Here is a 26,516-nt window from a genome sequence, read left to right on the forward strand (position 1 = left end):
GCGAAGCGGCTGGGATGGGAATCAGCAACTCCAAATCTGAGGCCATGGTTATCGACCAGAAAAGGATGGAGTACAATTTCCGGCCAGAGGGTATGTCGTGGGGTCCCGGGGGGCCTCCCATTGGGTGCTCCGCGCGGAGCCCTGGAAGAAAGGCTACCTGGTTGATCCTGCCAGTAGCATATGCTTGTCTCAAAGCTTAAGCCATGCAAGTCTAAGTACACACGGCCGGTACAGTGAAACTGCGAATGGCTCATTAAATCAGTTATGGTTCCTTGGATCGCTCCAACTTTACTTGGATAACTGTGGCAATTCTAGAGCTAATACATGCCATGAGTGCTGACCCTTGCGGGGAAGCGTGCATTTATCAGACCCAAAACCCATGCGGGGACGGTGGGCCAGCCCCTCGGGGTCTCCGCCGGCTCCGGACGCTTTGGTGACTCTAGATAACCTTGAGGCGCCCTCCGTGGCGGTGACGTCTCATTCGATAACTACCCTATCAACCTTCGATGGTACTTTCTGTTTCATGACCATCCCATGATGGACCACATCCACGTGCCTCAACAAGACAGACAGATTTAGCCTGAATACATTTGATAGGGAGGGAGGAGAGCATATCTGGTTGGAGATTAAACAGATGCACCATTGTGATTGAAATATGTTAGCATTGTAGATGTCCTTCTGCACGGGTAATTGGTCACACATGCTTCACAAATCGGCATCTAAGAAACCAAGCTTTGAACATGTACACCAACCATAAATGCAGATATATGTGTATGCGAGATGCTCACATAATTATGCTCAACACATTCAACATTGAATATTAACTTCTTAAACACTTCTTTGTCTAATAAAAAGTTATTATAACAAAACAATGGAAAACAGTTCAATTAAGTCATTTCTTTATTGCAGTGATTTTACATTTTGCAGACATGCATTTAGAAAAACCATTTTAAACCAGAACTTTGAGGGAAGGAGTAAGGCTAGTGTGATTGGTTATTAGTCTAATCCTCATGACATGGGGGGGGGAGAGAGTCTTGTGACTGCTTGCAGAAGAATATCAGGGGTGGAATGTCAGAGTCACAAAGCAAAGAAAAACGATCCAAGTGCATTTAACAGTAAATAAATATGATGTCTCATAGGGTAAAACAAACCACAATGAACAAGAGCATGATGACCCTCACCACAGATGTCAAATTGATTTAGCTACTCATACCTCAAAAGGTGAATCTTAGGATAAGGTGCAGAGTATTCTGATCTCAGATCTGAGGCTAGGTATCACCTTTTACCAAACAAGCGAGATGTAGGACACCTAAATGACAGCGTCATGCCATCCCCTTCATCTTCTTAACCATCATGGTCATTACTCCACTTGCCGGATGCCTTTGGCGTCCTCCACTTTCCTCAGGCTCTCGTCCCATTGGGTGAACTGCTTTGACAACAGGAACATCTGCAAATGGTGTCAAAGTTCATAAAGGTCAGCGTGAAACTAGCATTTACGCTCTACAAGTTAACCAGAGCAGTGACTCGAAGGCCGCTCCAGTCAGTTAAAAAACAACATACTCATACCTTTGTTGGATATGTCATGACAGTTTAGTCAATGTGTGACTATTATGTATTGACAGTTGACATTTATAACATATCACTTTTTTATAATCAGGCTTTAAATCAAAAGAAAGAATCATACCATTTTATTGTACTCCTCAAACAGTTTCTTGACCTCCAATGACTGGGCTTCAGTTTGATCCTTTGTAAAAGAGAAAGTCAAGAAGGTATTGCATAGACTCTTAGTTTAGAATATGGTCATTCTTCGTTTCAATGTGTATGCAAATTCATCCAAGAACAGAAAAACAAGAAATTTAAGCAGACATGTGATGTGCTTTGAAAACAGTGTTTAATGAGTGTGTGTGTGTGTGCTTGTTTCATACCTGCTCTTTGATGTGAATCTGAGACAGACGCTGCAACTTGGTGGCATGCTCTGGTACATCTGCGGACAAGCCAGCCCCCCCAAAAAAAGATTCTGCTCAATGGTCATATAAATACTGGGCTTATGTCTGCCATCCGCAACAATAGACAATATTGTTTTGAACACCTGTGTATCAAACTAGCTGAAGAAGAATAAAAAGGATCGCAATGATGTTTTATGGTAAATGGTTACACGCAAGTATGTGCTACTGACCTCTGATGTAGTTGCTGTCCAGTAGAGGCTGGAGATTGCTGACCTGCTCCAGAAGGGCAGCCTGGGAAACCAGGAACTCTTCCTCTTTAGGCACAAAAAATGAGATTTGTGAGAAAGTTGTCTACAGATGTGTCTACTACACATACGGTATCTTCACTGACACATGCACAACAAACGTTAGCCTGTTAGAGAGCCAAATCACATCACTATATATGTATATTTATAAACAGACACACATTTTAGTCTACTTGCTTCTTACCAGCCAGTATAAATTCGAGTTTCATCGCATCAGGAACTGTGATATGGTCAGTAAACTGGGGGTCAAGATATTTCAGCAGGTCCTCAACTGCATAGAGAAGAGTAACATGGTTTCGACATAATATAATACAGCAACACTACTAGTAAGTACTTTAAATTAACAAGTGTCCAGTTCATTAACACCACCAAACTAAAACACCGCAGATGACTTACTTTTCTTGTGCAGGATTTTAACCCGTTCTCTCTTGTTTGCAGTGTTTCCTAAGGCAGCTTGAATTCTGGTGAGGGATTCAGCGCACTAGGGAATACATCAAGACATTCACAACCTTGGCGTACGAATAAGAATATATAATTTGAATCACATTTCAGCTACATTAAACCACTGGTGCTTATTTTTACAGTATTATGTCGCATCACAATAAAAGGACATCTACGATTTGAAAGCAATTCCAATGTGATGCTAGCTGCTAACAACTAGCTAACGATGTAAAAGGGCGTTCACACAATTTCAATCGAGTATTAGGACCAACCTTGACGGGTTTCCCTCCCCTAGTTCTTCTTTCACCGTATATGCGATTTTCCATCGCTTGTAGACGCATCTCCAGGTTATCAATTTCAATTGTTTTGTCCATTTTGTATACAGTTACCTTGTTAGCTTCTAGTACTATCTCCAAAACAAGACTGAACGAAGATTTGGAATGACGTAGAAAACTAGCGTCGCATAATGTCTACGTTACGCCGTTATGTCGAAACGACTGTAAAATGTAACTTTAGATTCATCAAACTTTGTACAGAAAGTACAAAGTTTACGTAGAAAAAAAACAACTTTTTATATTATTATTTTTATAATGACGCATAGGCCAACATTACGGCCTGTGATCATTGCAGTACACATTAACATGCACTGGATGTCACCACTGCTGGAGGCACATGACAGCGAAAGAAGGAAATAGTCTTGTATGTTTTCTTTGACAGGCCAATGTGACAGTCCCAACCAAAACGGCCTGGACCCAACAGCAGTCGTATCAGAACAGTAAGATTTAACCCATATTTGTCCCATTTTCTATATATAAATAGTAACCCGTAGCATGACAAACGTTTGAATCAAGAAGTTGTGAGGGTTTTCTGCCAGTAAGCCCATATTTATCCTCCTGATTTAATGTATTGAGCTAGCTAGATAGCTGTTTAGTTATGTATGCTAACTCACAGCTCAATGCTACTAACTCACTGAGCTAAGCTATCAGTCATCACGCAGTTGTGAGTGGGCTACAGTGTGTTGCCAATATTGCATTTTGCATGCTGTTTGTTTAAGATCAGACACCCAATTAATCAGTAGTATGCGGGAATAACACATCAGTGTCGTGGATGTTTATTGCCTATATATGACTTAACATTTACATGTTTTCATTTAGCAGACGCTCTTATCCAGAGCGACCAACAGTAAGTACAGGGACATTCCCCTGAGGCAAGTAGAGGTTAAGTGCCTTGCCCAAGGACATAACATAATATGGCACGGCCAGGAATCGAACCGTCAACCTTCTGATTTATAGCCCGATTCCCTAACCGCTCAGCCATCTGACTCCCCATTTGACTTGTTATCTATTTAAACTTGTCATTAAAGACATGCAGCGATGTCACTTTGCTGTTTTGTTTTGCTGAACGTCTGAAACGTACAAACAAATGATAGACAATGCAATCAATTTATCTTTGTCGTAAGACAGGTTGTACGAAATACATTCTTTATGTGCCTCTGGGAGCGACTTCAGAATGGCAGATGACAAGGATGTGCTGCGAGATGTTTGGTTTGGTCGGATTCCTACCTGCTTCACCTTGCATCAGGATGAGGTCACCGAGAGAGAGCCTGAACCGTTCTATGTAAGTAACCCTGTGTTGTGGTAAAATGTTAGTGCACACATACGTCGTAATGCTTGTATGACTGAGCACACAGAAAAAAAAACTAATACCAAACACATTCTAATACCATATACAGTACTCTTGTTTTTTGTTGTTGTCCCTGCTGTCTTCAGCTCCTGTTGCCCAGAGTGAGCTACCTCACGTTGGTCACTGACAAGGTGAAGAAGCACTTCCTGAAAGTGTTGAAGGCAGAGGATGTGGAGGAGATGTGGTTTGAATATGAAGGAACACCACTCAAATGGTGAGTGGGGGAAGATGTGTTCATGTGTGCACCTTCGGTATGTTCATCTTTCTTTACTTTTGTGTTCCCTTTAAATTAACTGTGAATGTGTCTGTATGTCTGGCATCAACTTAACCATCAAACATGTCACATAATTAGTGAGGGTGTGTAGAGGGTCCAGTATGCCATAGGAACATGTGCCATAGTAATGTAACCCCAGTGAAGAGAGTTGAGAGAAACTACAATGCAGTCCCTGACTCATCAACTCTTTCTAATAAAAACAAGCCACAATGTTATGTAGTTACAAATTTCAGCCACAGCATGGCAGCATTAGCCTGACGTTGTCATACTCATAATTCTAGTCAGAATATGAGTCTGAAAACTCTCCGTTGGGCTGTGAGGTGTTTCAACCGCACTCGTAAAACAAAACCTCTTCGCTCAATTGGATAGACCTACAACCAATCAGAGCAACGTAATATGTTGTTTGTTGAAAACAAATTCAACCCAAGGGCTCTTTTGTGACGTTGTTGATTACGTTACTGTTGATCATCAGTCCATCATCGTGTAAAGCCCGTCCTAGCAATTTCATTGGTCCGTCCAGATCCTGGTTTTATATAGTTGTTCCCAATACGAGACCCTCCAGACCCAACTTCCCGACCACATTATTTTGTGGGCGGGGCGAAGTCGGGCTGGCAGCCAGGCTATGGCAGCATAACCTAGACAAGCGAAATGAGTTGCTGGGGGGAGTTGTGACATGTCAAATGGCCAAATGAAACGCTAGCTTACACAATGTTGCCATGTTTGACCTAAACCCAGGCACTATCCCATTGGTGTTCTGTTTGACCTCCATGCATCGAACACAGCACTACCCTGGAGCATCACTCTGCATTTTAAGGTATGGCAGAAAATGAATGTTACGGGTTGAGAACTGCAGCATGACAGGAGTAGAGTACAGTAAATATCCAATTATAGTGTAAAGACTGTTGTCAGCGATCAAGAATGATTATTTTGTGTGTCCTGTGGTAGAACTTTCCGGAACGTGACCTTCTCCACTGCCTATCCAACTCTGTGATCGAGGCCCACTTCATGTCCAGCATCAAGGAGGCTGACGCACTCAAACACAAGAGCCAGGTCATTAACGACATGCAGAAGAAGGACCACAAACAGCTGTGGATGGGCCTGCAGAATGGTGAGCAGATTATCACACAATTGATTTAATCATGCAAAACAGTGTTTTGCAATGATTGGCTCAGTGTACAAAACGTAGGAAAACAATAAAAAGGAAATTATGGAAATGGAAAATGGAGTAGAGCACATGCTTACACACACTCAGGTCATCAGCTTGGCCTATATGTAGAAAAAAAGAGTTTGTATGGTGAAAAGTCAGATTGGTGAAAACATACATAGTGTGTTGGATCTGGCGTTAGTTGGAACACAAACACAACACATCAGGAAATACACACTTCCAACTGCTAAGATAAGTGACAGCCATCAACACGAGGACGACAGGATATATATGTGTGTGTGTGTATATGTATATATATACATATACACACACACACATATACTTTTACCAGTAAGGGAGTGTGACTGTCACTACAATGCTTCAAGTTGCACGTTTACGCTCCCACAACTTTAGCCACAGAAACCCAGCCCACCCCAGCACTCTCTCTTCAGCCCACCCATGTGATCAACAGAGAGGGGATTTGCTCTTGAAACTGAGAGTAGTTTTAGCTTTGAGATCAGTGGGGCGTTCCATAGATGTGAAAGTGGGGTGGGTGGTATGAAATTAAGGTAGGTATGGGTTTGTGTCGGGGGGGGGGGGGGGGGGGTTCAGACAAAACATTTTCTTCTCTGTGATATTTTCTTCAGCTAAATCAACCTGGTTTACAAGAAACATGATCAGGTGTTTGTGAGCGTCCACACAGTTGGGATGTAAAACAAAAAAGCACACTGTTCTAAACAATATGATCTTTGGTTCCATCTCCTCTCCCATCAATTAAATATAGTCATCTTTATCTTTAAGCATGCATTTATACAGAATACAGATGCATTCCCCCTTCGGTGATCCAGAGGTTATTGAAGCACTATGATCTGTAACGTATGATCTGATGTGCGATCTGCGCTAAAACATACATGTGTATGATGTGGATTAGAAACTCACTTGGTATAGAAAACATCAGTAAATGGTCACAGTTGAAAAGGTTAAACTCAGACCTGTTTCTCTCAGCTGCTTGTGACAGTTTGACTTTTTCACTTTCCCCAAAACCAAAATAACATTTACTTTGGTTTCCATACCCAAAGTAGACTAGAAACAATGAGAGACAGGTAAAAAAAAAAAAGAAAAGATGATGTTGATAAGATGTTGATATGTGAAAGTGAGAGAAGTGGAGTTTGAAACAAACATTTGCCTCCCAGCTTCCAGACATTGTGTTTATTTCCCCAGTGAACGCCTTTAGTGCTCTGACTTTTACATGAAGTCAATTCACAGCTTTGAAAAGACACAAAGGACTTCATTGTCCAGAATTAAATAGTACAATGTGTTTTGGACTTCAAAGCATTTGCCAGATTTTCTCCACATTGGACCTGTGCCTCAAATGACTTCATATGACCATGTGACCATGTGTTCCTCAGATATGTTTGACTAGTTCTGGGCCTCACATGACTTCATATGACCATGTGGTTGTGTTCCTCAGATAAGTTTGACCAGTTCTGGGCCATGAACCGTAAGCTGATGGAGTATCCCACAGACGAAGGCGGATTCCGTTACATCCCGTTCAGAATATACCTGGTAATGTCCAGTCAGTTCTATGACACTGGGGTATCATTGCTGTATGACATCACAACTTTAACACACTGGGGTGTCACTGCTGTATGACATCACAACTTTAACACATTGGTATCACTGCTGTATGACATCACAATTTAAACAAACGGTGGCATCACCGCTGGATGAGAACACAACTTAACACACTGTGGTATCACTGTCGTATGACAACACAACTTAACACACTGTGGTATCACTGTCGTATGACATCACAACATGAACACACTGTGGTATCACTGTCATATGTCAACACAACTTAACACACTGTGGTATCACTGTCGTATGACTGTCGTATGACATCACAACATGAACACACTGTGGTGTGGTATCACCGCTGGATGACAACACAACTTAACACACTGGTATCACTGTCATATGACAACACAACTTAACACACTGGTATCACTGTCATATGACAACACAGTTATGTTGTATATTCTGTTATATTCTGTTATGTTTAATCGTTTTTGTGGGAAGTTATCAGGCATTACTTCCACAGTACTGTTTGACAAAAGTTATGACTTTGGCAGTGTCTTTTTTGAGAACGAGGTTTTTTTTTCTCCGAAAAATACAAAAACATTCAAACATTTAAACTGTTGAACATTCGATGAGAAAAACACACACACAATTAATACACATGTGACCAATGTGTCACATGCATCGTGAACATGTGTTTTTAACTCTTAAGTTCACTATTATGTCTGGACTAAATAGTGATATGTACACTAGGTGGCAGTACACACCATGAGTAGTGCTGGTGTGGTCAAATGGCAACATTACTCTGTTCAAAAATTATTACTTTTATGGCGCTATAGCTTACAACAACCCTAACCCACTCACTAATACGGTCAAAACAACTATGACGACTACTGCTTTTAAATATAAACTTTAAACCTAAAAAAAACATGCAAACACCATGCACCATGCATCCTGCACCATGCAACGTACGGATTCGGGTGATTTCCTGAAAAGGATTCAAAGTGTAAGTTACTGTCTAGCCTTATTTGGTCAGGACTGGCGTTGATCTGGACTCGTCAATTAACTGAGAAAAGCATCTGCAGAATAGCACGCGTGCATGAAGCGCCATTGATGGTCGTCTGTTCTATACCGAGTAGGCCTTTAAGACATTTCATTGAGTGAACCGCAGTCAAGTGTAGTGTAGCCTATCTGGTTAAATGTGTTGTCTAAGGCAACTTTTGCCTGGGTGCTAACACCCCTCTCTCCAGAAACGAATAAACGAATTAGGACCTGTTGGGGCTAGTTAGAAATGTCCCTAAATGCTCGAGTTGTCAAAAATGCAGTAGCCTATGTCTTCTTCACCTGGGGGAAAACTTCCCACAGCAAGCTAAATGATAATCAACCAAAATAAGTAAAATATTAAAGACAAATAAAAAGATTTGTCCAAAAATGTAGTTTACCCTTCAATTAAAAACAGTCTACAATAACACAGACACAAGTGTAAATTCAAGTCAGTGGTTCCAAAACCGCAGACGCTCCATACGCAACAGGAATCCTTGTGTCTAGACAGAAATTTGGGCCGCTGAAAGAATGGAGGACGGACCAAGCTGTCCGGGTCCGGATACCGAAGTCGCCAGTGATGACTGTATTTCAGTCTAGATGCCCCCCTCCGAAGACAGATGGCTGTCTTTAGTGTAAATAACATGTGCTGCTTTTGATGCAGACAGGATTAATGACAACATTGACTCTAAATAACAGAGCGCTTACTTCCGCTTGCGCTGTTATCGGGGTGAGAGAGAGAGAGAGAGCGAGAGAGCGAGAGAGAGAGCGAGAGAGAGAGAGACTGCAATTTCAGTGATCCGTTGAGCGCCCTGTTAACTGCGCGGCTCAATCCAGTAAGGCCTCTGGTTTTCCAGTTCCAAGAATGATAGGACTGTGATTTAAAGTGCCCGAGGTAGAGTCATCTTGAAAGTGAAAACGATGTTGCCTGTTGCTAGACCGGTTACTTTCAAACATGACAGGCCTGCTTCTGGCTGAAGCTTAATGCAGGTCTTCTGTTCTTAAAGTAGTTCATCTCAATTTGGCATTCTAGGAATATAAATGCCATTTGAAGATGACAAGGTTACCAATGGTGCTCAAACTTATTTTTTCACAAGTCACATGTGCCAGGAATGATAGAAGTGGGCCTTCAGTAAGATATAATAGGTCAAAAACTTGGGCTGCAGGGGGCATCGAATTATGTGAACCAAATTGACATGCATTTCAAGGCCCCTAAAAATTTGCTAAATTTGCACAGTGGAAAAAAGATATCTCCATTAGGTCTTACTTGGAAATTCGTTGGCCGATTGATTGACGTGCGCCTCAGCTCTACAGTTTTACTTAGGCGGATTGAATCCACACGGGCAATTAGGTCTGAGCCGCACTACGTGTTGAGGGAGAGCCAGTCTCTTTTCACCTGACCCCTCAACGTCGTAATGCTAATGACGGCCCCCACTCGGTGTTACCATGTGGTGCTCTGCCAACTTGGGTGTCAGGCAAACTGAAAAGAAAGTGTCGCCGTCCAAGAGTATCGCGCTTCTCTCCTTGGATCAGTGGCCCCCTCTTTGTATGGTACCTCTATCAATTATTAACGGCGGTTTTAAATATGCAACGAAGTAGCTGTCACTTATCGCACTCTCTCCGCTCCGGCTTTCTAGATAATCCCGCACGAAACCCGCGCTTCCTGGGAGTGAGTCACTCTTTCTGGTAATCTGAGAATCTTCGCGCCTTTTGAGCCACCTTCCCTACCTGGCGCACGACGGTTTTAGTTACAGCTCCGTTACTCGAGCTATCTCGTCGCCGGTTTCCTTTTCACAGGACCATGATTAGTTCCTATTATATGTCAGACTCGCCATTTGTCACCTCGAAGGCTAGGGGTTTTGTATCTCGCTGTACTGATCTATTTATGATGACTTGTGCCAACGGTGACGGTGAAGCCTGGAGCTATCCAGCATGCTGCTCTGGTGTGCTCAAGTTTTAAAAGCTCCATCCATTGAAACCCCACACTTATTAGGCATAATAAAATGAATCTGACATTGGCCCAATAAAGAAGAGAGGGAAAGGAGTCGGACCTTCGACTCTGCCAACAGATACATTATAGGCTTACAGGCATCAAACATGGGTCAGGAGGTTAATGTTTTTTTCTCTCATATTTCTGGCCAATTATGAAAATCCTCCATATTGCAATCCAGACACTATTCATCACGTTTCACCCCCTATGGCAGCATGCTGCTTTACCTGTGTTGACACTTGAGTATTATCCTCACACAAAACCTCTCACTTTTCCTTCATTCTAACCTGAAAATAGGATCTGGACTTTTTGAGATCGTCCTAACATGTTTGTGTGTTCTGCCTCTGTGTAGACAATGAGTGACAGACCCTTCATTCAGAAGCTGTTTCGCCCTGTTTCACCTGATGGCCACACACATACGCTGGGGGATCTGCTGAAGGGGGTGTATCCCACAGCCATATCTCACGATGGTACGTACACACACACACACACACACACATACACAGTCACACATTCACACACTGCTACTGTCATGGCACTGCCATGACCGCATTCACCATCCAATCCCATACTTTTTAACCTCATTTTCCATGAATTAGTAAGGTAGGGTACACGCACCAAGTTTTGATTGAACATGCGAGAATGCATCCTCAAAGGGGTCCTCTGTTCCCTTCAGGATGTCTGCGAAGAAAAGACACCTTTCAGGTTATTGTATTTACACAGGTCGAGGAGGAATGTGGAAGATTGCCTCTCTGAGATAAAAGTGGAGAAGGGTGGAGAGAACGTAGGCCGAGTGACTGAGGGGAGGATAGAATGGAAGAAAGAAGGGGGGAGGTAGCCAGCCTAAACAGGTAGCGTCTGGCGGGGGGGGGGTGTAGAGGAAGCAGATAAGATGACAATGGACCTGAGGAACAGACCGCCCGCAGGATCCCCACCTGCATGGCTGAACTCTTAATCTCTCTCTCCTCCCTCGGGAGCTTGTCGCCCCTCGTACTCTCTCTCTCTTTCTCTCTCTCTCCCTTCTCACCCCCGCTGTTGCCCGCCACGTTTTCTGTGTGGGTGTTGTACGTCTCCCCCCCCACACCGTACCGTGTTTTGGGGAGCAGGGCCGCACGATGAAGGCGAAAGTGCCGCTTTGTCTCCGGTCGTTTGTTTGGTTTCCCTCTCTTCCTCGCGTGGTAGATGAGCGTCCGCGATAGGGCGGGGATTATGGCGGCGTGTTTTGGATTAGCGGCGGTCGAGGTCTATTGAAGCGCCATGATGGTAGCATTGTTTCCCGGCAGAGTTGTCGGGAGACCCGACCCCCCCCCCCCCCCCCCCCCCTCTCGCATTGTGGACCCATTGGACAAGAATGCTCCCCATACACCCCCCTGTGATGCTTCACAAGATCAAAGATCAGTTCTCTTGAAACGGACTCCTCCAGTTTTGTCTAGCGGCACATAAATGACCCCTCGAGGAATCGTGTGAACCTCCAAACTCGAGCTCTCATCAAAGCAAGCAAGAGTTGCTCTAAAAGGGGATTCCCCTGCTCGACAAATGGACAACTCTTCAGATGAGTCGTGCAGTATCAGGTCTGAGTTGCGCTCGGGGCCCACGTTGGAAGCCGGGCGTCAACATGTTATTGTGATTAGCGGTCAGCTGTGACGTCTAGCGAAGCCCTGGTGCGGTCCCAGGTGTGTGCGTGTGTGTTGGACATGGTACGGCTCTGCCTGTTCAGGGAGAAACACGGCCAGGGGTGACGGATGCTGGAATGACGCAGGCCTCGTAGGGGTGGATTCCTACCCTCCAGAACGCTTGTTTTGGAAACGCGAGTTTGTTTCTCAATACGGGAGCCTTCCGCAAATTTCCCCCTCGCAGGGTCCTTTTTCGGTTGCGGATTGGTTGAAGGAAACCAGGTTTCTTGGTGGAATTTAAAATGAATAGTAAAGGCAGAAATCCCCTGAGAGACAGACCCACACATCATCCCCCCCCCCCCCCCCCCCCGTTATAACCTATTCATGGTACGGCCCACGGAGTTGAAGAAAACCAAGGGCTGCTTCGCCCACGCCGTACACCCCTCTCTGCTCATCAAACAGGCTGGGGGTGGCCAGAGTTTCTGTGGTGGCTTTGAATGGAGGGCCGTGGGTGTTGGGGTGTGTGAGGTGTTGCTTGATGTGGAATCGAGAAGGGTTAATGACAGATTTCCAGTAAGGGGTATTTTTTATGTTTGTGTTTTTAATTTGTGTTGCTCGAAAACAAAATCACAAACGTTTACCCGTAGAAGTCTTGGAGCTTGGTCTTCTTACCTGCAAAATGTGTCGAAAGTTATTGGCGATACAAGATTAGTTGTGAGCCTGCGGTATGCGTCTGTGTGCTGGTTAGCTAGTCCAAGACAACAGTCTGGCTGTTGGCAGGTGGGATCCTGTTAAATAAGGGTTGGCTATGCCTAAGTGACAAGACATCCTGCTAATGGTGCAAGACTGAGCCACAGGGGATGTGGGCGGGTGTGTGTGTGTGTGTGTGTGTGTGTCCATGCAAACAATGATTGGGATTTTTGCCCATGTTTGTTGTTTGCAGATGTCTCGTGGAAATGATTTGGGACATGTGTGTGTGTGTGTATATATATCATTTGGGGGTTTATTTTGGAATTTTGTTGGTTTGCATGGCACGGATTAGAACTGTGTCTCAGATGGGAAAACACCTCTATAAGTCTGCCATTCCTCTCTCTCTTTCCTCATCCCCTCCCTTCCTCTCTCTTTTTTTCCCTTCTTTTCATTCTCTCTCTCGCTCTCTCTCTCTTTCCCGATCCGCTCGCTCGGTCTCTGTCTCTCTCCCCTCTCACTCACTGTCTCTCTCTCTTTTCACTCTCACTCTCTGTCTCGCGGTGTAAATCCTTCCATTATGACATATTTTCACAACCCCTTCAAACCAGCTCCACAGATGAATCACCTGGGCCTCCATCCCTCGTCTGACCAAACAGCAACATACGAGAGTCCCCCCGTCCCCCCGTCCCCCCCCCCCTCCTCAACAACAACGTTCTACTGTGTTAGAACTGTACGAGCGCACGCGCTGAAAGATAGTATTTGTATCCGCTGGATGAAAATGTCCTTGCTGTCATAATGAGAGCAGGGGCTGTCCCACCCCACCTCTCTCTTTCTCCTCCCACCCACGCCCGCCTCCTCCGGCGGCCCTGACAGGGCGGAGACTTCTAGGAACCCTCCGCCCAGCTGGTCTACATGGAAGGGAAGGGAGAGAGTGAAGAAGTGTGGTCACAATATGAATTGCATCGTATCAGTCGATCATTATAGCTGCACTGTGGATGCATGTCTGTATTGGCACACATTTTGGAGCAGTTTCATAGTTTATTTATATTATAACAGCATGGCAGAAATAGGCTTACATGGTGTGCAAAATATACATATACACACACACATGTATATATGCATGAAGTACATACAGGCACACATGTATATTCGTTTAAAAGACCAACATAATAAATATATATATATATATATTTTTACACACAAACACTGATGTAATATGTGTATATATGTAACAATATATGTATGCATGTATGTACTCGTACATACAGTATTACAGGTGTTTATATTTTAAAGGAAAGGTTGCTCATATGTTACAAACATCTGGTTTGGAGATGCTAGACAGTTTGTATATACCGGGTGTGGCACCCTCCCATCTCTGGAACCGAGGATGTCAGTTAAAACGGTAGTTCTGATATTACGTGTCGGCTGCAAGCATAGGTCTTCGTTTGCTCAATTGGGATAAAGCGGTCAGTCTGTCTGTCAGTGAGTGTCATTTCTCAAACCGACAGTAACCGCTCCCACTCAGAGCCCTTTGACCTCTGGGGTTGTGGCATTTAGCCACGTCATATCAGAGGGCTTCAGACACTGAGACACCAGTATAATGCTTACACATGGGACCTCACCATTGAAACAACTAAATGTTATTTTTATATTTGTTTCACGTTTCACACACACACACACACACACACACACACACACACACAGATACGACTTCGGTTTTGCTCCTTAGTGGAAGAACTGATAAAGTAGTTCACACTACTAAAGGGTGTTGCTCAAATTCACACTACTCAGCAAACAGATGCAGACATCCTCGCTGAGAGTGTCATCAGTCATCGTCCGTTGACCCCTGTGTCTCCCTGACCCCTGGGGCCGCTGAGGGGTCAGACCTGATCACTGTGATTGATCGATCTGTCTGTCGCAAGCCCCACAGGCCTCGGTCAGGCCGGGGTGAGAAGGCCGATTTAAACACACGCCCCGGCAGTTACCTAACAGTAACACACACAGACGCGAATGAACTCTGTCGTTAAGCACGCCCACGTAAACCCCCCCCACACACACACACACACACACACACTGAGTCTATGAATATTAGACGGAAGTACTGAAATGATTAACTTTATCGTGCAAACCTGTACAGATATGAGCTGTTATGTAGTGCTCCAACCTTTCTCTTTCTTCTCCTCTACTCTCTCTCTCTCTCTCTCTCTCTACCCCTCTCTGCCCCTCTCTGCAGACGAGCCCAAGCGGTATCAGGTGGTGGTCCACGGCATCGAGCCCCTGCTGGAGACCCCGTTGCAGTGGCTGAGCGAACACCTCAGCCACCCGGACAACTTCCTCCACATCTGCGTCATCCCCGCACCCAGCGACTGAGAGCCCGCCAACAGGCCAGCCATCCCTCACCAGCTCCCCATCCCACGCCCACCCCCACCCTGGGCCCCGGGAAGGGGAGGATCTACAAATGAACTCTTTTGGAGCGAGAGAGGGGGGGCTGGAGAGGGGGGTGGGGTGGGGTGGGGGGGCCGCAGAGGGCAGATCATGTTAGCGGGGGGGTCGCGCAAAGATGTGCGTGACATCATCAACATGCGACATTGAGGTCCCGGCGCGGAGTCTCGACCGAACGAAAGGAGGTCCGGTCCGGTCCGGGAGAATCTTTCTCCCCCTCTTTTCCTTTCTCTTCTTCCTTTCTTAGTTTGGGGGGACGAGGGAGGACTCACTCTCCTGAATGGATAAGGAGACCCTAACAGACAACAGAAAGAGGGCGGGGTGGTGGACTCTACTAGTCTCACTTCTCCTGTCCTCCGTTTTAGACAGATAAGGCCTGCAGGCTCTCGCGGCCACCTGGGTCATGTGCAGAAACGGCCGGACATGCATTGACAACCCCCCCGCAGGGTTTACACGCTTGCGTCCGTGCAGCAGTAGTGCAAACCATGATGTCACTTCCCTAACCCTATCAATGTTACCTTGCCTTTTTTTTTTTTTTTTATCTGTCTATCTCTGTCTCTTTATCTCTCTCTCTCTCTCTTGTCATTTACTGCCAATACTCTCTCATCTCTTTTCTAATGGCCTGTTAGCATTCCTCCTGCTGCTAATGAGGCCACTAAACTCACCATCTCTCTGCCAAGCCTTGGGGTGGGATGTGTGTGTGTGTACGTGCATGTGGATGTTCAGTAATTAGAGACATCATTTATAGACCCCCTGAGGGGCATGAAGGGGGGCTTGCGAAGGTGTGAAAAGTTCGAATGGAATCTTGTCTGTCTGTTCTTCTCAAACCAGGAGCCAGGCCTGTAATTTGGAGTGTGTGTGTGTGTGTGTGTAGGCATGCTGGTGTTAAAGACCTATGAGGGAGGGAGGGACGGTCGTGGTTACATCACGCATCATCCCAGCCCGACGCAGACTTCCTGGTGTCTGACACGCCCCCTTCTCCCCCAGCGCCGAGGGTGATAGGATGGCGGCTTTATGATGTTGAGTCAGAGCTTGGTTCCATGTGGCGGTATTGCAGTTGGTGGGTGCGTGTGTCAGTATACTCGCATGCCAGACATGAGCTGTTGAACTCCAGAGTGGATCACTCCCGCTTGCCGCCTTTCGACACTGCCCGTTTTTATGGGAATTCCCAACTGTCTGTTCGGAACCCATCTCTAGTTTCGCAGAGCATACTGTTTGGATGTGTCAGAGCGCGCATAGTCCTTAGATCTCCCGTTTCACTTCTCTTACAGTTTACCGGCTCATGGCTCACGGGGCGGCCATTTTGGATCGTAAAGCTCAGGGCTTTGCACGTCCCTTGGCACGGTTTCTCGCTCACTCGATCTCTGTCTTTCTGTGACCTCATTGGGGTCAGTTTGTGCACTGGTCACCAGCCTGGCGTTGTGTTCACCCAGGTCAGCAATGTTGTTGCTATGGTTGTCCAGTGGGTTCATCCTCACTGGTCATCCAACAGCATCTTCTTGACGCCCTGTCGGAGCTAAGGTGACCAGAGGTCATAGGTCAGCTGGTCACTTAGCATGCCACGGGGTATGACCTCTACCTTGGTGTGAGGATAATTGGTTGGGTCCCAACATCCCCAGGAAGTGTATTACATTGACAACAAACTTACTGACATAGTGATTTGTACTGGATTCTGCGAAACCGCACACCTAACCATTACCCAATCGACACTGGCCCCCAACCACCCACAGTTCCCTGTAGCTATACAAAACCCCCCTATTCCTAGTCATTGCCTGCCAGACTCCCCCAAACCACGCTCACAGAGGCAGTCTCTGACACACTCACACATTTGTTTGTGTTTAACACATACGGGGGGGCTATGGGGGGGGGGGGGCTAGGGGGTGGGGGGAGAGCAGTCACAGACCATCAGACACCAGATGATGCCAGATCCCATGTGAGAATGATTAGCGATTTAGAGGAATCTATGAGTTGTATTCCCCTCATTCCTCGCCCATCGCCCAGGGAGGTGGAGAAGGAGGGAGGCAGAGGGAAGGGAGGGTGTGCAGAAAAGAGGGATGCAGAGCAAAGGAGAAGAGGGGTTATGAGAGAGAGAGAGAGAGAGAGAGAGAGAGAGAGAGAGAGAGAGAGAGAGAGAGAGAGAGAGAGAGAGAGAGAGAGAGAGAGAGAGAGAGAGAGAGAGAGAGAGAGAGAGAGAGAGAGAGAGAGAGAGAGAGAGAGAGAGAGAGAGAGAGAGAGAGAGAGAGAGAGAGAGAGAGAGAGAGAGAGAGAGACTTTTTCTCCCAAAGAAAGCCGCTGGGGGTCAAATTCTGTTCTCCTCACTTAACGTCTACATCTGGAAGCTTGTTTACAAATGATGCAGTTTCCATCTTCGACAAACAAACACACACGCCTGCGCTCGTTTCCCTGCTGTGACGGAAAGGGATGACGAGGCTCAAGTGTTGCTGTGTTACGTCTCCCTTAGCAACGAGACGAAGAAGCCATCGCACACACACACTCTCTTTTTTCTATGTATTCATTTTTTGGTCATTCGCATGATGTAGTTCCCACCTGCCCTTTCTCGTTCCTCCTGGCTCATGTCGTCATGCTGAGAAGGACAGCAAACCAGGAGCGCTTCAGTCACATGGATGTGACCCCGTCCACTCCAGCGCGCTTTGCTGTCAACCAGGCAAACACAAATGTGCTTTTTTTCCCCCCCGTTTCATATTTTGATCTTGAATTCTCGAAATGAACTATATTTTGTGGCTTGCTTTTTCTGTATTTTGCTACTCACTGTAATTATGACTGCACAAAGCTATGAACGTTTTGTTTTTGTGTGGCATTAACCTTGAATAAAAAAATCTAAAAATCAGTAAATGTTTTAAAGTTGCTGGCTGTTGTTGGGCTTTGCACAACCACTCTGTCACTAGAAATATCAACAAGAAACGTCATGGAAGTCGAGACAGAAAATTCGGAATAGTCAGTTCCTGTGTGACTAGTCGGACGGATAATTTACTTACAGCCCAGCGCGTCTCCTGCTCTTTGTCTTCAGAGCGTTGGGAGTTTGGGCTCTTTTTAATTAGGAACCGGCTTTGAAGTTCGTGTCATTACCAAAAGGACAGAGTTCCCCTCTCTCACACGCTGTCACTCGCTTATTTGCTCCTTCTCTCTTCCCTCCTTCACTTTTATTCACTGTTAATGAAGATAAGACTTTGAGGAAAATTCTTAAACTGATTTTAAAACTATTCCGTTGTGATGCCAGCAAAACCGCTACGCTCCTTGTCCTCTGCTCACCTGCTTCTCTCTCTCTCTCCCTCTTCCTTGCTCTTTCTCTCGTGGTGATGTAGATTTGCAAGTTAACCCTTTTGCTGCTTTCGGGTCACATGACCAAAAGTTTCATAACGAACCATCGTTGTGTTTACCCAATTTTACCCTATACAAAAGCAAATAAAAATAATTTTCTTTTCACCTTCGCAATGTGGGGGGTCTGAGACAGCCCAACGATTAAAAGAAAATGCTTCATTTTGTTTTTGTATGCGGTAAAGTTGTTGTAAACAACGGTTGGTCACAACGACTGATGGGTCAGAATGACCCGAGGAGAACACAAGGGTTAAATAGAGATGCAGGACTTTGCCTTGTGAAGTTATACGAGGTGACTGGAGGTTACTGTCCTCATAGCACAATCAACCCCTCCCCTCTCAGGGCAACTCCTTCCACTGACAACAAAACAATGTCGCCTCCCAAAAAATCACATTTTAGTAAAACACTCTCTCCTTACCTCTCATTCAAACAAACTGAAAACACTATTTGCCAGGGGCACACCTAGAAAGGCCTCGTGCACTCATTCCTGGAGGTGCACTCTCATTTCCAGTCACCCCATACCCCCACCACTAACCTTTCCTTGACCTTCGCCCCTAATAAGCAGGTGCCAGTGAGAGTCACTTCAGAACTTCATAGTTAGTTGAGGTCTATTTCTTTCTTGTTCTCTCTTTCTTGATGTGTGTGCGTGTATGCAACAAGAAAGCCATTTGCCATACTGACAGAATATTCACATATTTACACACAGACAGATGTGTTCAGAAAACTAACTTCTTGGACTTGAGACACTGGAGTTATCTAGCAAATCTCTCCAACCACTGTGTGCGTTTGGATGAGTCGTTCCTGAGAAACGAGAATAAGGCATGTTGAGTCACTCCTGGCATTTTAGGTGGCCATTTTGTAGCAGAATCTTCCTCATGTGATCCTGTCAGACAAGTGAATGCAGTGGGGCGAATGTTTGCATCGGACCTCAGTATGTCTTGGCTGCCCAAAATAGGACTTGTTTTTCAAACTCCTCTGTTGTGCGACAGCGCACATTGCGTGCTCTCACAACACAGACACACTCATCCACTTGAACCACTTTCAACATTAAACCCGGCCTCTCATGGTTACATTCACACATAATACATGATCTGTCTCACTGATGTCAGTTATTGTTCTCATGTGTGCGTGTGATGTGGCTGCAGAGAGACCATTTCCCATATGGCATGTGGAAAATGTGTTCGAATGAGTGTGTGCTTGTGTGTTTGAGTGTATGTACACTGGATACAGGGATTGGGGGGGGGGGGGGGAATGGAAGTGTGTGTGTGTGATCCAGCATGTGTGTCACATACAGTGTTTGATTGAGTGAGGATGAAGGGACGCAAAGTAGGAGTGTTTGTCGGCAGGAAGTAAAGGAGGGTCATAATCATTTATAAACGGAGTCCTCACATGTGGCTCGTAAATTCACACAGCAGAACACTAATTGCTCTCGGTTCTCCACTCACTGCCAATCTCATTGTGTCATCTGGTGAGGGCAGTGACAGCATGGGGAAGAACGCAACTTGCCAGTTGTCCGTAAAAGTCACAAAAAGGACGATCTTCGGCAGCTACACTTTCAGCTCCAACATGGTAACCATCAACCAAAGAAGAAGGGACTGGTGCGCTCTGTTACAAATCTGAAAATCTCCCGTTGCGATGTGTTCAACACCCGTGGCACCAAATTCACCTAAAGAAAATCAATTAGGCTTCACCTTTCAGACGACAGTGCAGTCATAACTGTTTGACAACATTGCGTTATTCCGGTGTTTAGAAAAGATAAGAAAATAGACACATAAACACACACACACACCCACACATGGCTGTAAGTGACTCAGCAGAAAGTCCCGGCAGCCATTTTGGTTCAGCAACCAGCCTCATTGGGACAGATGCTCAATCCTATTCCTTTTTCCTTTAATCTCTGACCGCAGTCTGTATTGCCCCACAGCTGTGAGACACTTTACGCACATGTTGTATGGACCAATAGGCCGACAGTACGGTACTACATAATTTCTCCTGTGGTCCATATGACCCGGTCACCACGTTCTGGTCCTTATCCACGTTTCTGAACCGTGGTGGTCATCTGGTTTCCCTTTGCGTAGCCAAAAAGGGGTTGTATTTCCTGTCATGGGATGGGATGACAATAGGTTCGAGGAAATCAGATTAGGTGGTGTGTTCGTGTGTGTGTGTGTTTTGAATGATTCTCCTTATGAAACGTTAAAAAAATCCAATAAAATATCCCAATTTGACAAAATAAGCCCACCTCCTGTTTTGCACAATGTCATAGTCTTCCCAATGTTTTTTAGTAAATTCCCTGAAGCATCATCAAGGATTGCATCAGCCAGGGAGAGTAGTTCATGCACTATCCGTCTGTGTGTGTTGTGTCTACAACAATGCCGATGTTTTATTTACTGTGGTTAAGACTGGGTGTGTGATGCTAAAAGTTTGCATGTGTGTAATGTCCAGACTCGTTTCACTTAATGAGGCATGCAAACTCAAGAATAGCTCATGTATCAAAAAGCGTCTGCTAAATGAATACATGTCATGTACAGACAGGCCTGAAGCCCTTGCTAGGAAAGGACAACTGTCCTCCCTCTAATGTACATTTATTTGAATTTCAACGGTAAAACATGCAAAGGTACCTGGTTTCATTGTGAGGTCCCTTGGTAGGTGTAAGGTAGTCCGTTTCCTCCCCCTCTTGTGAGAAAAGCACGATGTCACATGATTACTAACACAAGCTCAGATAGTGGAACTTGCTGTGTCAATGTTTGAGAGAAAAGTTTCCCTCATACTAATACTACGACGTCGAAGCGTAGAGGAATCATGCAACGCTCAAATGAAAATTGTTTAGTCAGAAGAGGACCAAGACCGAGTATTTCGTTTTGACAAGGAAAGCTTAGTAAGTTTTAAGCTAATTCAAGAAAGCCGTCAACGTTTCTCCCAAATGTGCTTTTTAAATAACAATCTGGTCAGGAATGATTCATGTAGCAATACCATCAGCCTACACTCTAGTCAAGCTTTGATTATCAAACCGTAGTCACTAACATCAGTTGAGTTAGGACATTTTGATCCTGCAGCGGATGTCAGCCTCTAGGAAATTACATCCTTGGATGTTAATAGTTCACTCCTTAAAGTTTATCACTTTAAGGGGGGGCTGAATCCAATCAAAATCTTGCTTGGTCACCATTGCAAATGTAGCCAAAACAAGAGGCATGACATTTTTTCAATTAAATTATGCAAAACTGTATTTTAATCAAATGCAAAAATGTTAGACAACTTTTCAGAAATGCACTTTTGGCGTGACTTAACCTTGTCTGTGTGTTTTCAAAAACTGGAGTGGCACCAGTCTCATGAGTAAATGGTGCAGGGTAGACTGGGGAGGGTGGGGGGGGTAAAACACAGACCTCAGTTACTATAGCCATAGGGCAAGGGGATGTGCTCCAAATAAACTGCTATTTCCTGTTCCTGTCTTTAAGCCTAGCATGGCACGGAAATGGACATAAAGCTTGATAGCTCTTAACCAGAGTGGCAGTTTTTTTGTTAACTATTGTTGTTTTCGTAAATCTGTAAAATATCTAGTGTCACAAAATCAGGAATTGAGACTCTGTAGCTATACGCTTTCCGCCCAAGGTAAAGGCACAATGGTAAAATGACTGAACTGCTCAGGTGTTCCCTTGTGCTGCTCCAGTAGGCTCACCGAAAGCCAGCTTTCCCCAATACTCGATAAGGAAGCCCTTATTTCAGATCATCATCAGATGGCGTCAAATAAAAACACCCACAACCAAAAGTCAGATTAGAACAGAGAACATTTATATCATAATTTACATTTGGACATTTTTGCACATAAATAAATGATGTAAACCAGAATGTAAACAGAGACAGTCAATTAGTTTCCTTAGTTTTCTCCTCAAGAGTTTAAAGCTGCTGATCAAAGAGAAGGCTTTGGTCATACTTCAGGTATGGACAGAGAGAGAGAGAGAGAAAGAGAGGGGGAGACATGGGGGGGGGGGGGAGAGATGGAAGGGACTGATGTGGAACTGTTTCCAGACCACTTGCCTCGGGTCACAGTTACCGTGGAGACATACAGAACACAGTCTTAAAGCCAATACAGAACAATCATACTATGTAGATATGAGAGGAGCAAGCACCGGCGCAGAAGTCTTTAAGGGGAAGGGCCAGTGCATAAGAAGGCCGAGGTGCTTTGGTCTGTGCCATTCACAAACAAGGAGACATCCAAAGTCCATTCTTTTCCATAAAAAAAACAAACAAAAAACCTACAAAACAAGACCATAGCTAAAGAGCTAACACTTCATCAGATACACATACAGTTATCTTTGTTTCCCATTCTTTCAGTCTCTTTTTTTGTGTGTATGAACAAATTAAAGCCAAGTGAACTTTGGTTTGTAGCTTTCGAATCCCCATTTGAATACACTGTTGCAGTTAGCGTACATGTCTTCTTTAAGGTTTTGATAGTAGTTGAAGTTCCCAGTCTTATATGTGCTACATCTCGAACAGACTTTGCAGTCCTTTGGACCATTTGGGGAGCTTGCACTCCAGTTCATTTTGGTTTTCTTTTTCAAGTAGCAAAAGCAATAAATAGAATACACCCGCCTTCAGATTACTCTCTGAACATACACCAGCACACACAAACACACTCCAGTCAGTCGTACCAACCCGCACACATCCATTCACAGACACACACACGCACACATACATACACATACACTGAGGTAACTGTTGTTGAAAATATACAAAAATGCCCTTTTTCTCATTTAAATTAAGTGGAGAGGTCAGCACAAATGTGGACAAAGGGAAGTCTTCTGGAAAGCTGAAAAGGTCAAATAAAGCTCTTTCTTATCAAACAGCTAATGTGGCAACCTTTGGCAAAACAAAAGTACAAGGTCTCTCCAAAACTACCTTTGACCCTTTTTATACCTGCAGTATTGTTTTAGTTTTTTTTTATATATACACAACCCTGAAAATGGACACTGACACACTACAGGTTCGAGGTTTCAGTCTCACAGGACAGATAGGCCTACCGGTGAAGAGAAAAAGTATCTACACAGAAATGGCCTCAGAGAGAAATAGAAAAAAAATCAGTCAACAGTCAGTTACAATGAATTACCCAGTCACTGTAAACATCACTTCCACATATTGCTATCAGAGAAGACCAAAATTTGTATAAATAAATTAAGAAGATTATATAATAATAAATTGATCAAAAAAAAATGACGACAAATAACTACATAGATATCAATAATAATAATAATAATAATAACAACAACAATAACAACAACGACATGAAATCCAGGACAGATGATTGTCTTTTGTAATAAGTGTAGGACACTCTGGAACTCTTAAGTGGTCTGGGGGACAGTATCACGTTTAGCCCTGAGTACATAAGTCCCTGATAGGTTGAAAACAAATTTTCATCCCAATTTTACCACCAATGAAAACCGAGAAATCGGATATTTACACCTGTTGCTCCGGGCAACCCAGTTCTCTGAGCTATACAGTCTGAAGCCGGTTCATCGTCGAAGGGGTTAAGCGTGTTCCTCCGACTCTTGCTTGACCGTGATGTTGGCCGGAAGCAACGGAGGAGGACTGCTCCGACACATTTTGATGACCGACGTCTCGTTTGCTGACTCATACAGGCCGTAACTGGCAGATAGAAGCTCGCTAGGGATCCCCTTGTGGTGGGCATGGTAAGGGGAGACTTTCAGGTCCATCTCCCTCCACAACATGCCCAGGATCTGTTTCTCCAGAACGGCATCCATTTCCACGCCTCCCTGCAGCTGGTCCAGCCTCTCTGCATGCTCGCTCATGTCGAAGCGCTCAATCTCCTCGTTAGCCCGCTGGAGCTCGTCCAGGGAGCTGCCGAACCTCAGGGTGGAGGACCCCATGGCGGAGCTGCCTGAGGGGGAGCTGGCGGCCAGGCAGAAGCCCTTGAGGTGGAGCCGCAGGCTGCACAGGTGAACGTAGTGCCGGTGGCAGTGGGAGCACTTATGGGGGCGCTCGCGGGAGTGCAGGCGCTTGTGCAACTTGAGGTGGACAAACTGGGTGAACTTGGCCGGGCACAGCTTGCACTGGTAGGGTTTCTCTCCAGAGTGGAGGCGCAGGTGGGTCTTCAGGTTGCTGGTGCTACTGAAGCGCTTGTGACACACCTGGGGAGGAGGGCACGGGAGATGGGTTAGCGGTTGTCCGGTAAAAGGTGTGTAGCATTGACAATGTATGGATTGGTAGCTGGCAAGTAGCTAGCTTCGACATGAATCATCTGGAACTAGCATAGCATAATCAAGGTGGCTCAGTATTCTTAGGGTAACGTCAACAACTAGCGTAGCATTAGCGTTGGCCTTACCGTGCACTCGTGGGGCTTCTCTCCGGTGTGGACAAGGAAGTGTTTCTGCAGGTGGGCCAACTGGGTGAAACCTTTGTTGCACGTCTGACATTTGAAGGGCCGCTCGCCACTGTGGACACGCAAGTGGACCTAGATACCAGAAAAAAATTAATGTTTAATGACTAAAACAGGCCCGGAAACAAGATTCCTTGATCCTTTACTTGAGACCTCGATCAAATTACTGGTTGAGCACAGAACAAAATGGCGACGTCCAAGTCTCACCTTGAGGTTGGAGAGCTGTCCAAAGGTCTTGCTGCAGACGTTGCACTCGTACTTGATCTTGCCGTTCTGCTTCTTGAGCGGGTAGGGAAGCGTCTTGTAGCCCGCGGAGCCACTGCCTCCACGCTTCATCTTGCTCAGGTTCATGGCTTCCTCATCCGACCGGCTGCTGGCGCTGCCCAGCAAGGCTGAGGTAGGCTTGGTGGGCACCCTCTCGCTGGGGGGCGAGGTACCCGCTGTGGGGGACCCACTGGAGGGGGCGTGAGGGAGCCTGTGTGGGGCCCCTTGACCGGGGTAAGGGTGGAGGGGGCCGCCCTTGTCCTTCAGGGAGGTGGCGGCCGAGAAGGCACTGGTGGGGGTGGGGAGGAGGAAGTCCCTGTGGACGGAGACCGAGGAAGGATGGATGGAGTCGGGCATGAGGAAGCGTCTGGAGGCAGCGTCGGAGGGGAGCAGGGGGATGTGTGGGGGCAGCAGGTTGCTGTAGAGCGGGTACATGCGAGGGAACATGCCCCCCACGGCGGGAACGCCGCCGCCAGGCAGCGGGTAGTGGGGAGGCAGGAGGTAGCGGGGGTAGTGATGGCCTTGAGGATAGAACGGTGAGGACAGGGGGGCGGCAGGTGGCGCGTAACCGGGATAGGGCCCCAGGCCTCGGGGGTAGAAACCAGAGGGCGGGGCTGCGTGCTGGGGACCGGCGGGGCTTCTTTGGGGGCTGCTCTCCGGGCTACTCCTCGCCGACGGGCTGGGCGTGGCCGACGACTGGTTGCCGGGGGAATGGGTGGCCGGGTAGCCGTACTGAACGGGGCTGGTCTTGAGGCTGAGGAAGTCTTCGGCCATGTGGGGGTGTGGCCGCAGGGGCGGGTAGAGGGGCCGGGGGCACAGGGGCCTCTCAGGGCTGCCGGAGCAGCGCGGCCGTGTGGCCAGGGGCCGACTGGGCTCCCTCTTGTTGGTGGAGGAGGACGTGGTGCCTCGGAGGATGGAGGAGACGCTGTGCTCCCTCTTGACCGGGGTGGGGGTAGGGGTGGGTGTCTGGGTGGTGCTGCTGACGATGCGTTCCTCGCTGGCCTGCTGCTTGGCCTCCAGTAGGCTCTGCTCTGTAGGAGGGAGAAGGGAGGGAGAAACAGTCAGTCAAAGGTTTCGAGAGTCCGTTGATCAAAAGTCTGGAGAAAATAGGTCCCAAAACTGAAGACACTTAAATGGGCTTGTGTTCAGGGTGGGCGTTGGGGGTCGGGAAGAGGTGGGGCACTTGAGAAACACAGTAAGTAACCCAGTGGTTCAATTAGGGAGACAGGTTTGATGAACGATCGGTGGGGGGCTTTGCAAAAGACAGGAAGTGAGGCGTAACAGCTGCCTCTGGGCAATGTGTGTGTGTGTGGGGGGGGGCTGGGAGGCAGCAGATAAAAATCAAGATAAAATCCAAATGGGGGTAGGCAGGTCTGATTGA

General features: G+C 46.1%; 3 protein-coding genes across 4 annotated transcripts in view; 1 reads left to right on the forward strand and 2 right to left on the reverse strand.

Moving 5' to 3' along the window:
- Positions 1 to 882: 882 nt before the first annotated feature.
- On the reverse strand, positions 883 to 3,152 carry dctn3 (dynactin 3 (p22)). The gene is made up of 7 exons (XM_084706499.1): positions 2,965 to 3,152; positions 2,648 to 2,732; positions 2,436 to 2,522; positions 2,177 to 2,260; positions 1,926 to 1,984; positions 1,685 to 1,744; positions 883 to 1,447 (listed from the first exon to the last, which is right to left on the reverse strand). The coding sequence occupies exons 1-7, from the start codon at positions 3,064 to 3,066 to the stop codon at positions 1,361 to 1,363; spliced, it is 564 nt and encodes a 187-aa protein (XP_084562625.1). The 5' UTR covers positions 3,067 to 3,152; the 3' UTR covers positions 883 to 1,360.
- Positions 3,153 to 3,393: 241 nt separating this feature from the next.
- On the forward strand, positions 3,394 to 17,006 carry atg5 (ATG5 autophagy related 5 homolog (S. cerevisiae)). Of its 2 annotated transcripts, none has more exons than XM_084706500.1 (8): positions 3,394 to 3,467; positions 4,156 to 4,309; positions 4,462 to 4,589; positions 5,385 to 5,463; positions 5,595 to 5,757; positions 7,265 to 7,359; positions 10,755 to 10,872; positions 14,939 to 17,006. In XM_084706500.1, exons 1-8 carry the CDS (start codon positions 3,394 to 3,396, stop codon positions 15,073 to 15,075), a joined length of 948 nt encoding a protein of 315 aa, XP_084562626.1. In that variant the 3' UTR covers positions 15,076 to 17,006. The 2 variants fall into 2 exon arrangements, with proteins under 2 accessions (XP_084562626.1, XP_084562627.1); XM_084706501.1 differs by having other exon boundaries at positions 3,415 to 3,467; positions 4,152 to 4,309.
- A 5,241-nt stretch (positions 17,007 to 22,247) lies between these two features.
- Positions 22,248 to 26,516, reverse strand: part of prdm1a (PR domain containing 1a, with ZNF domain) — a 14,101-nt gene continuing 9,832 nt past the window's right edge. Inside the window, exons 5-7 of the mRNA XM_084706502.1 lie at positions 25,079 to 26,166; positions 24,818 to 24,946; positions 22,248 to 24,623 (exon numbers count right to left, since the gene is read on the reverse strand). Of these exons, the coding sequence (XP_084562628.1) occupies positions 24,003 to 24,623; positions 24,818 to 24,946; positions 25,079 to 26,166 (1,838 nt within the window). The 3' untranslated portion in view covers positions 22,248 to 24,002. The remainder of the gene's footprint in view (positions 24,624 to 24,817; positions 24,947 to 25,078; positions 26,167 to 26,516) is intronic.

This window comes from Hypomesus nipponensis, chromosome 2 (assembly GCF_054491055.1).
Source record: "Hypomesus nipponensis isolate SF chromosome 2, ASM5449105v1, whole genome shotgun sequence".
Taxonomy (NCBI): Eukaryota; Metazoa; Chordata; class Actinopteri; order Osmeriformes; family Osmeridae; genus Hypomesus; species Hypomesus nipponensis.

Bases quoted from the DNA above. Each gene is read 5' to 3' on its own strand.
- dctn3 (XM_084706499.1), bottom strand. From the start codon at position 3,066: ATGGACAAAACAATTGAAATTGATAACCTGGAGATGCGTCTACAAGCG. The intron at 2,733-2,964 runs GTTGGTCCTAAT...TGTATTCCCTAG, and splicing joins GGGGAGGGAAACCCGTCAAG to TGCGCTGAATCCCTCACCAG. The intron at 2,523-2,647 runs GTAAGTCATCTG...TTCTCTATGCAG, and splicing joins TAAAATCCTGCACAAGAAAA to TTGAGGACCTGCTGAAATAT.
- atg5 (XM_084706500.1), top strand. From the start codon at position 3,394: ATGTTTTCTTTGACAGGCCAATGTGACAGTCCCAACCAAAACGGCCTG. The intron at 3,468-4,155 runs GTAAGATTTAAC...GTCGTAAGACAG, and splicing joins ACAGCAGTCGTATCAGAACA to GTTGTACGAAATACATTCTT. The intron at 4,590-5,384 runs GTGAGTGGGGGA...ACCTAAACCCAG, and splicing joins GAAGGAACACCACTCAAATG to GCACTATCCCATTGGTGTTC.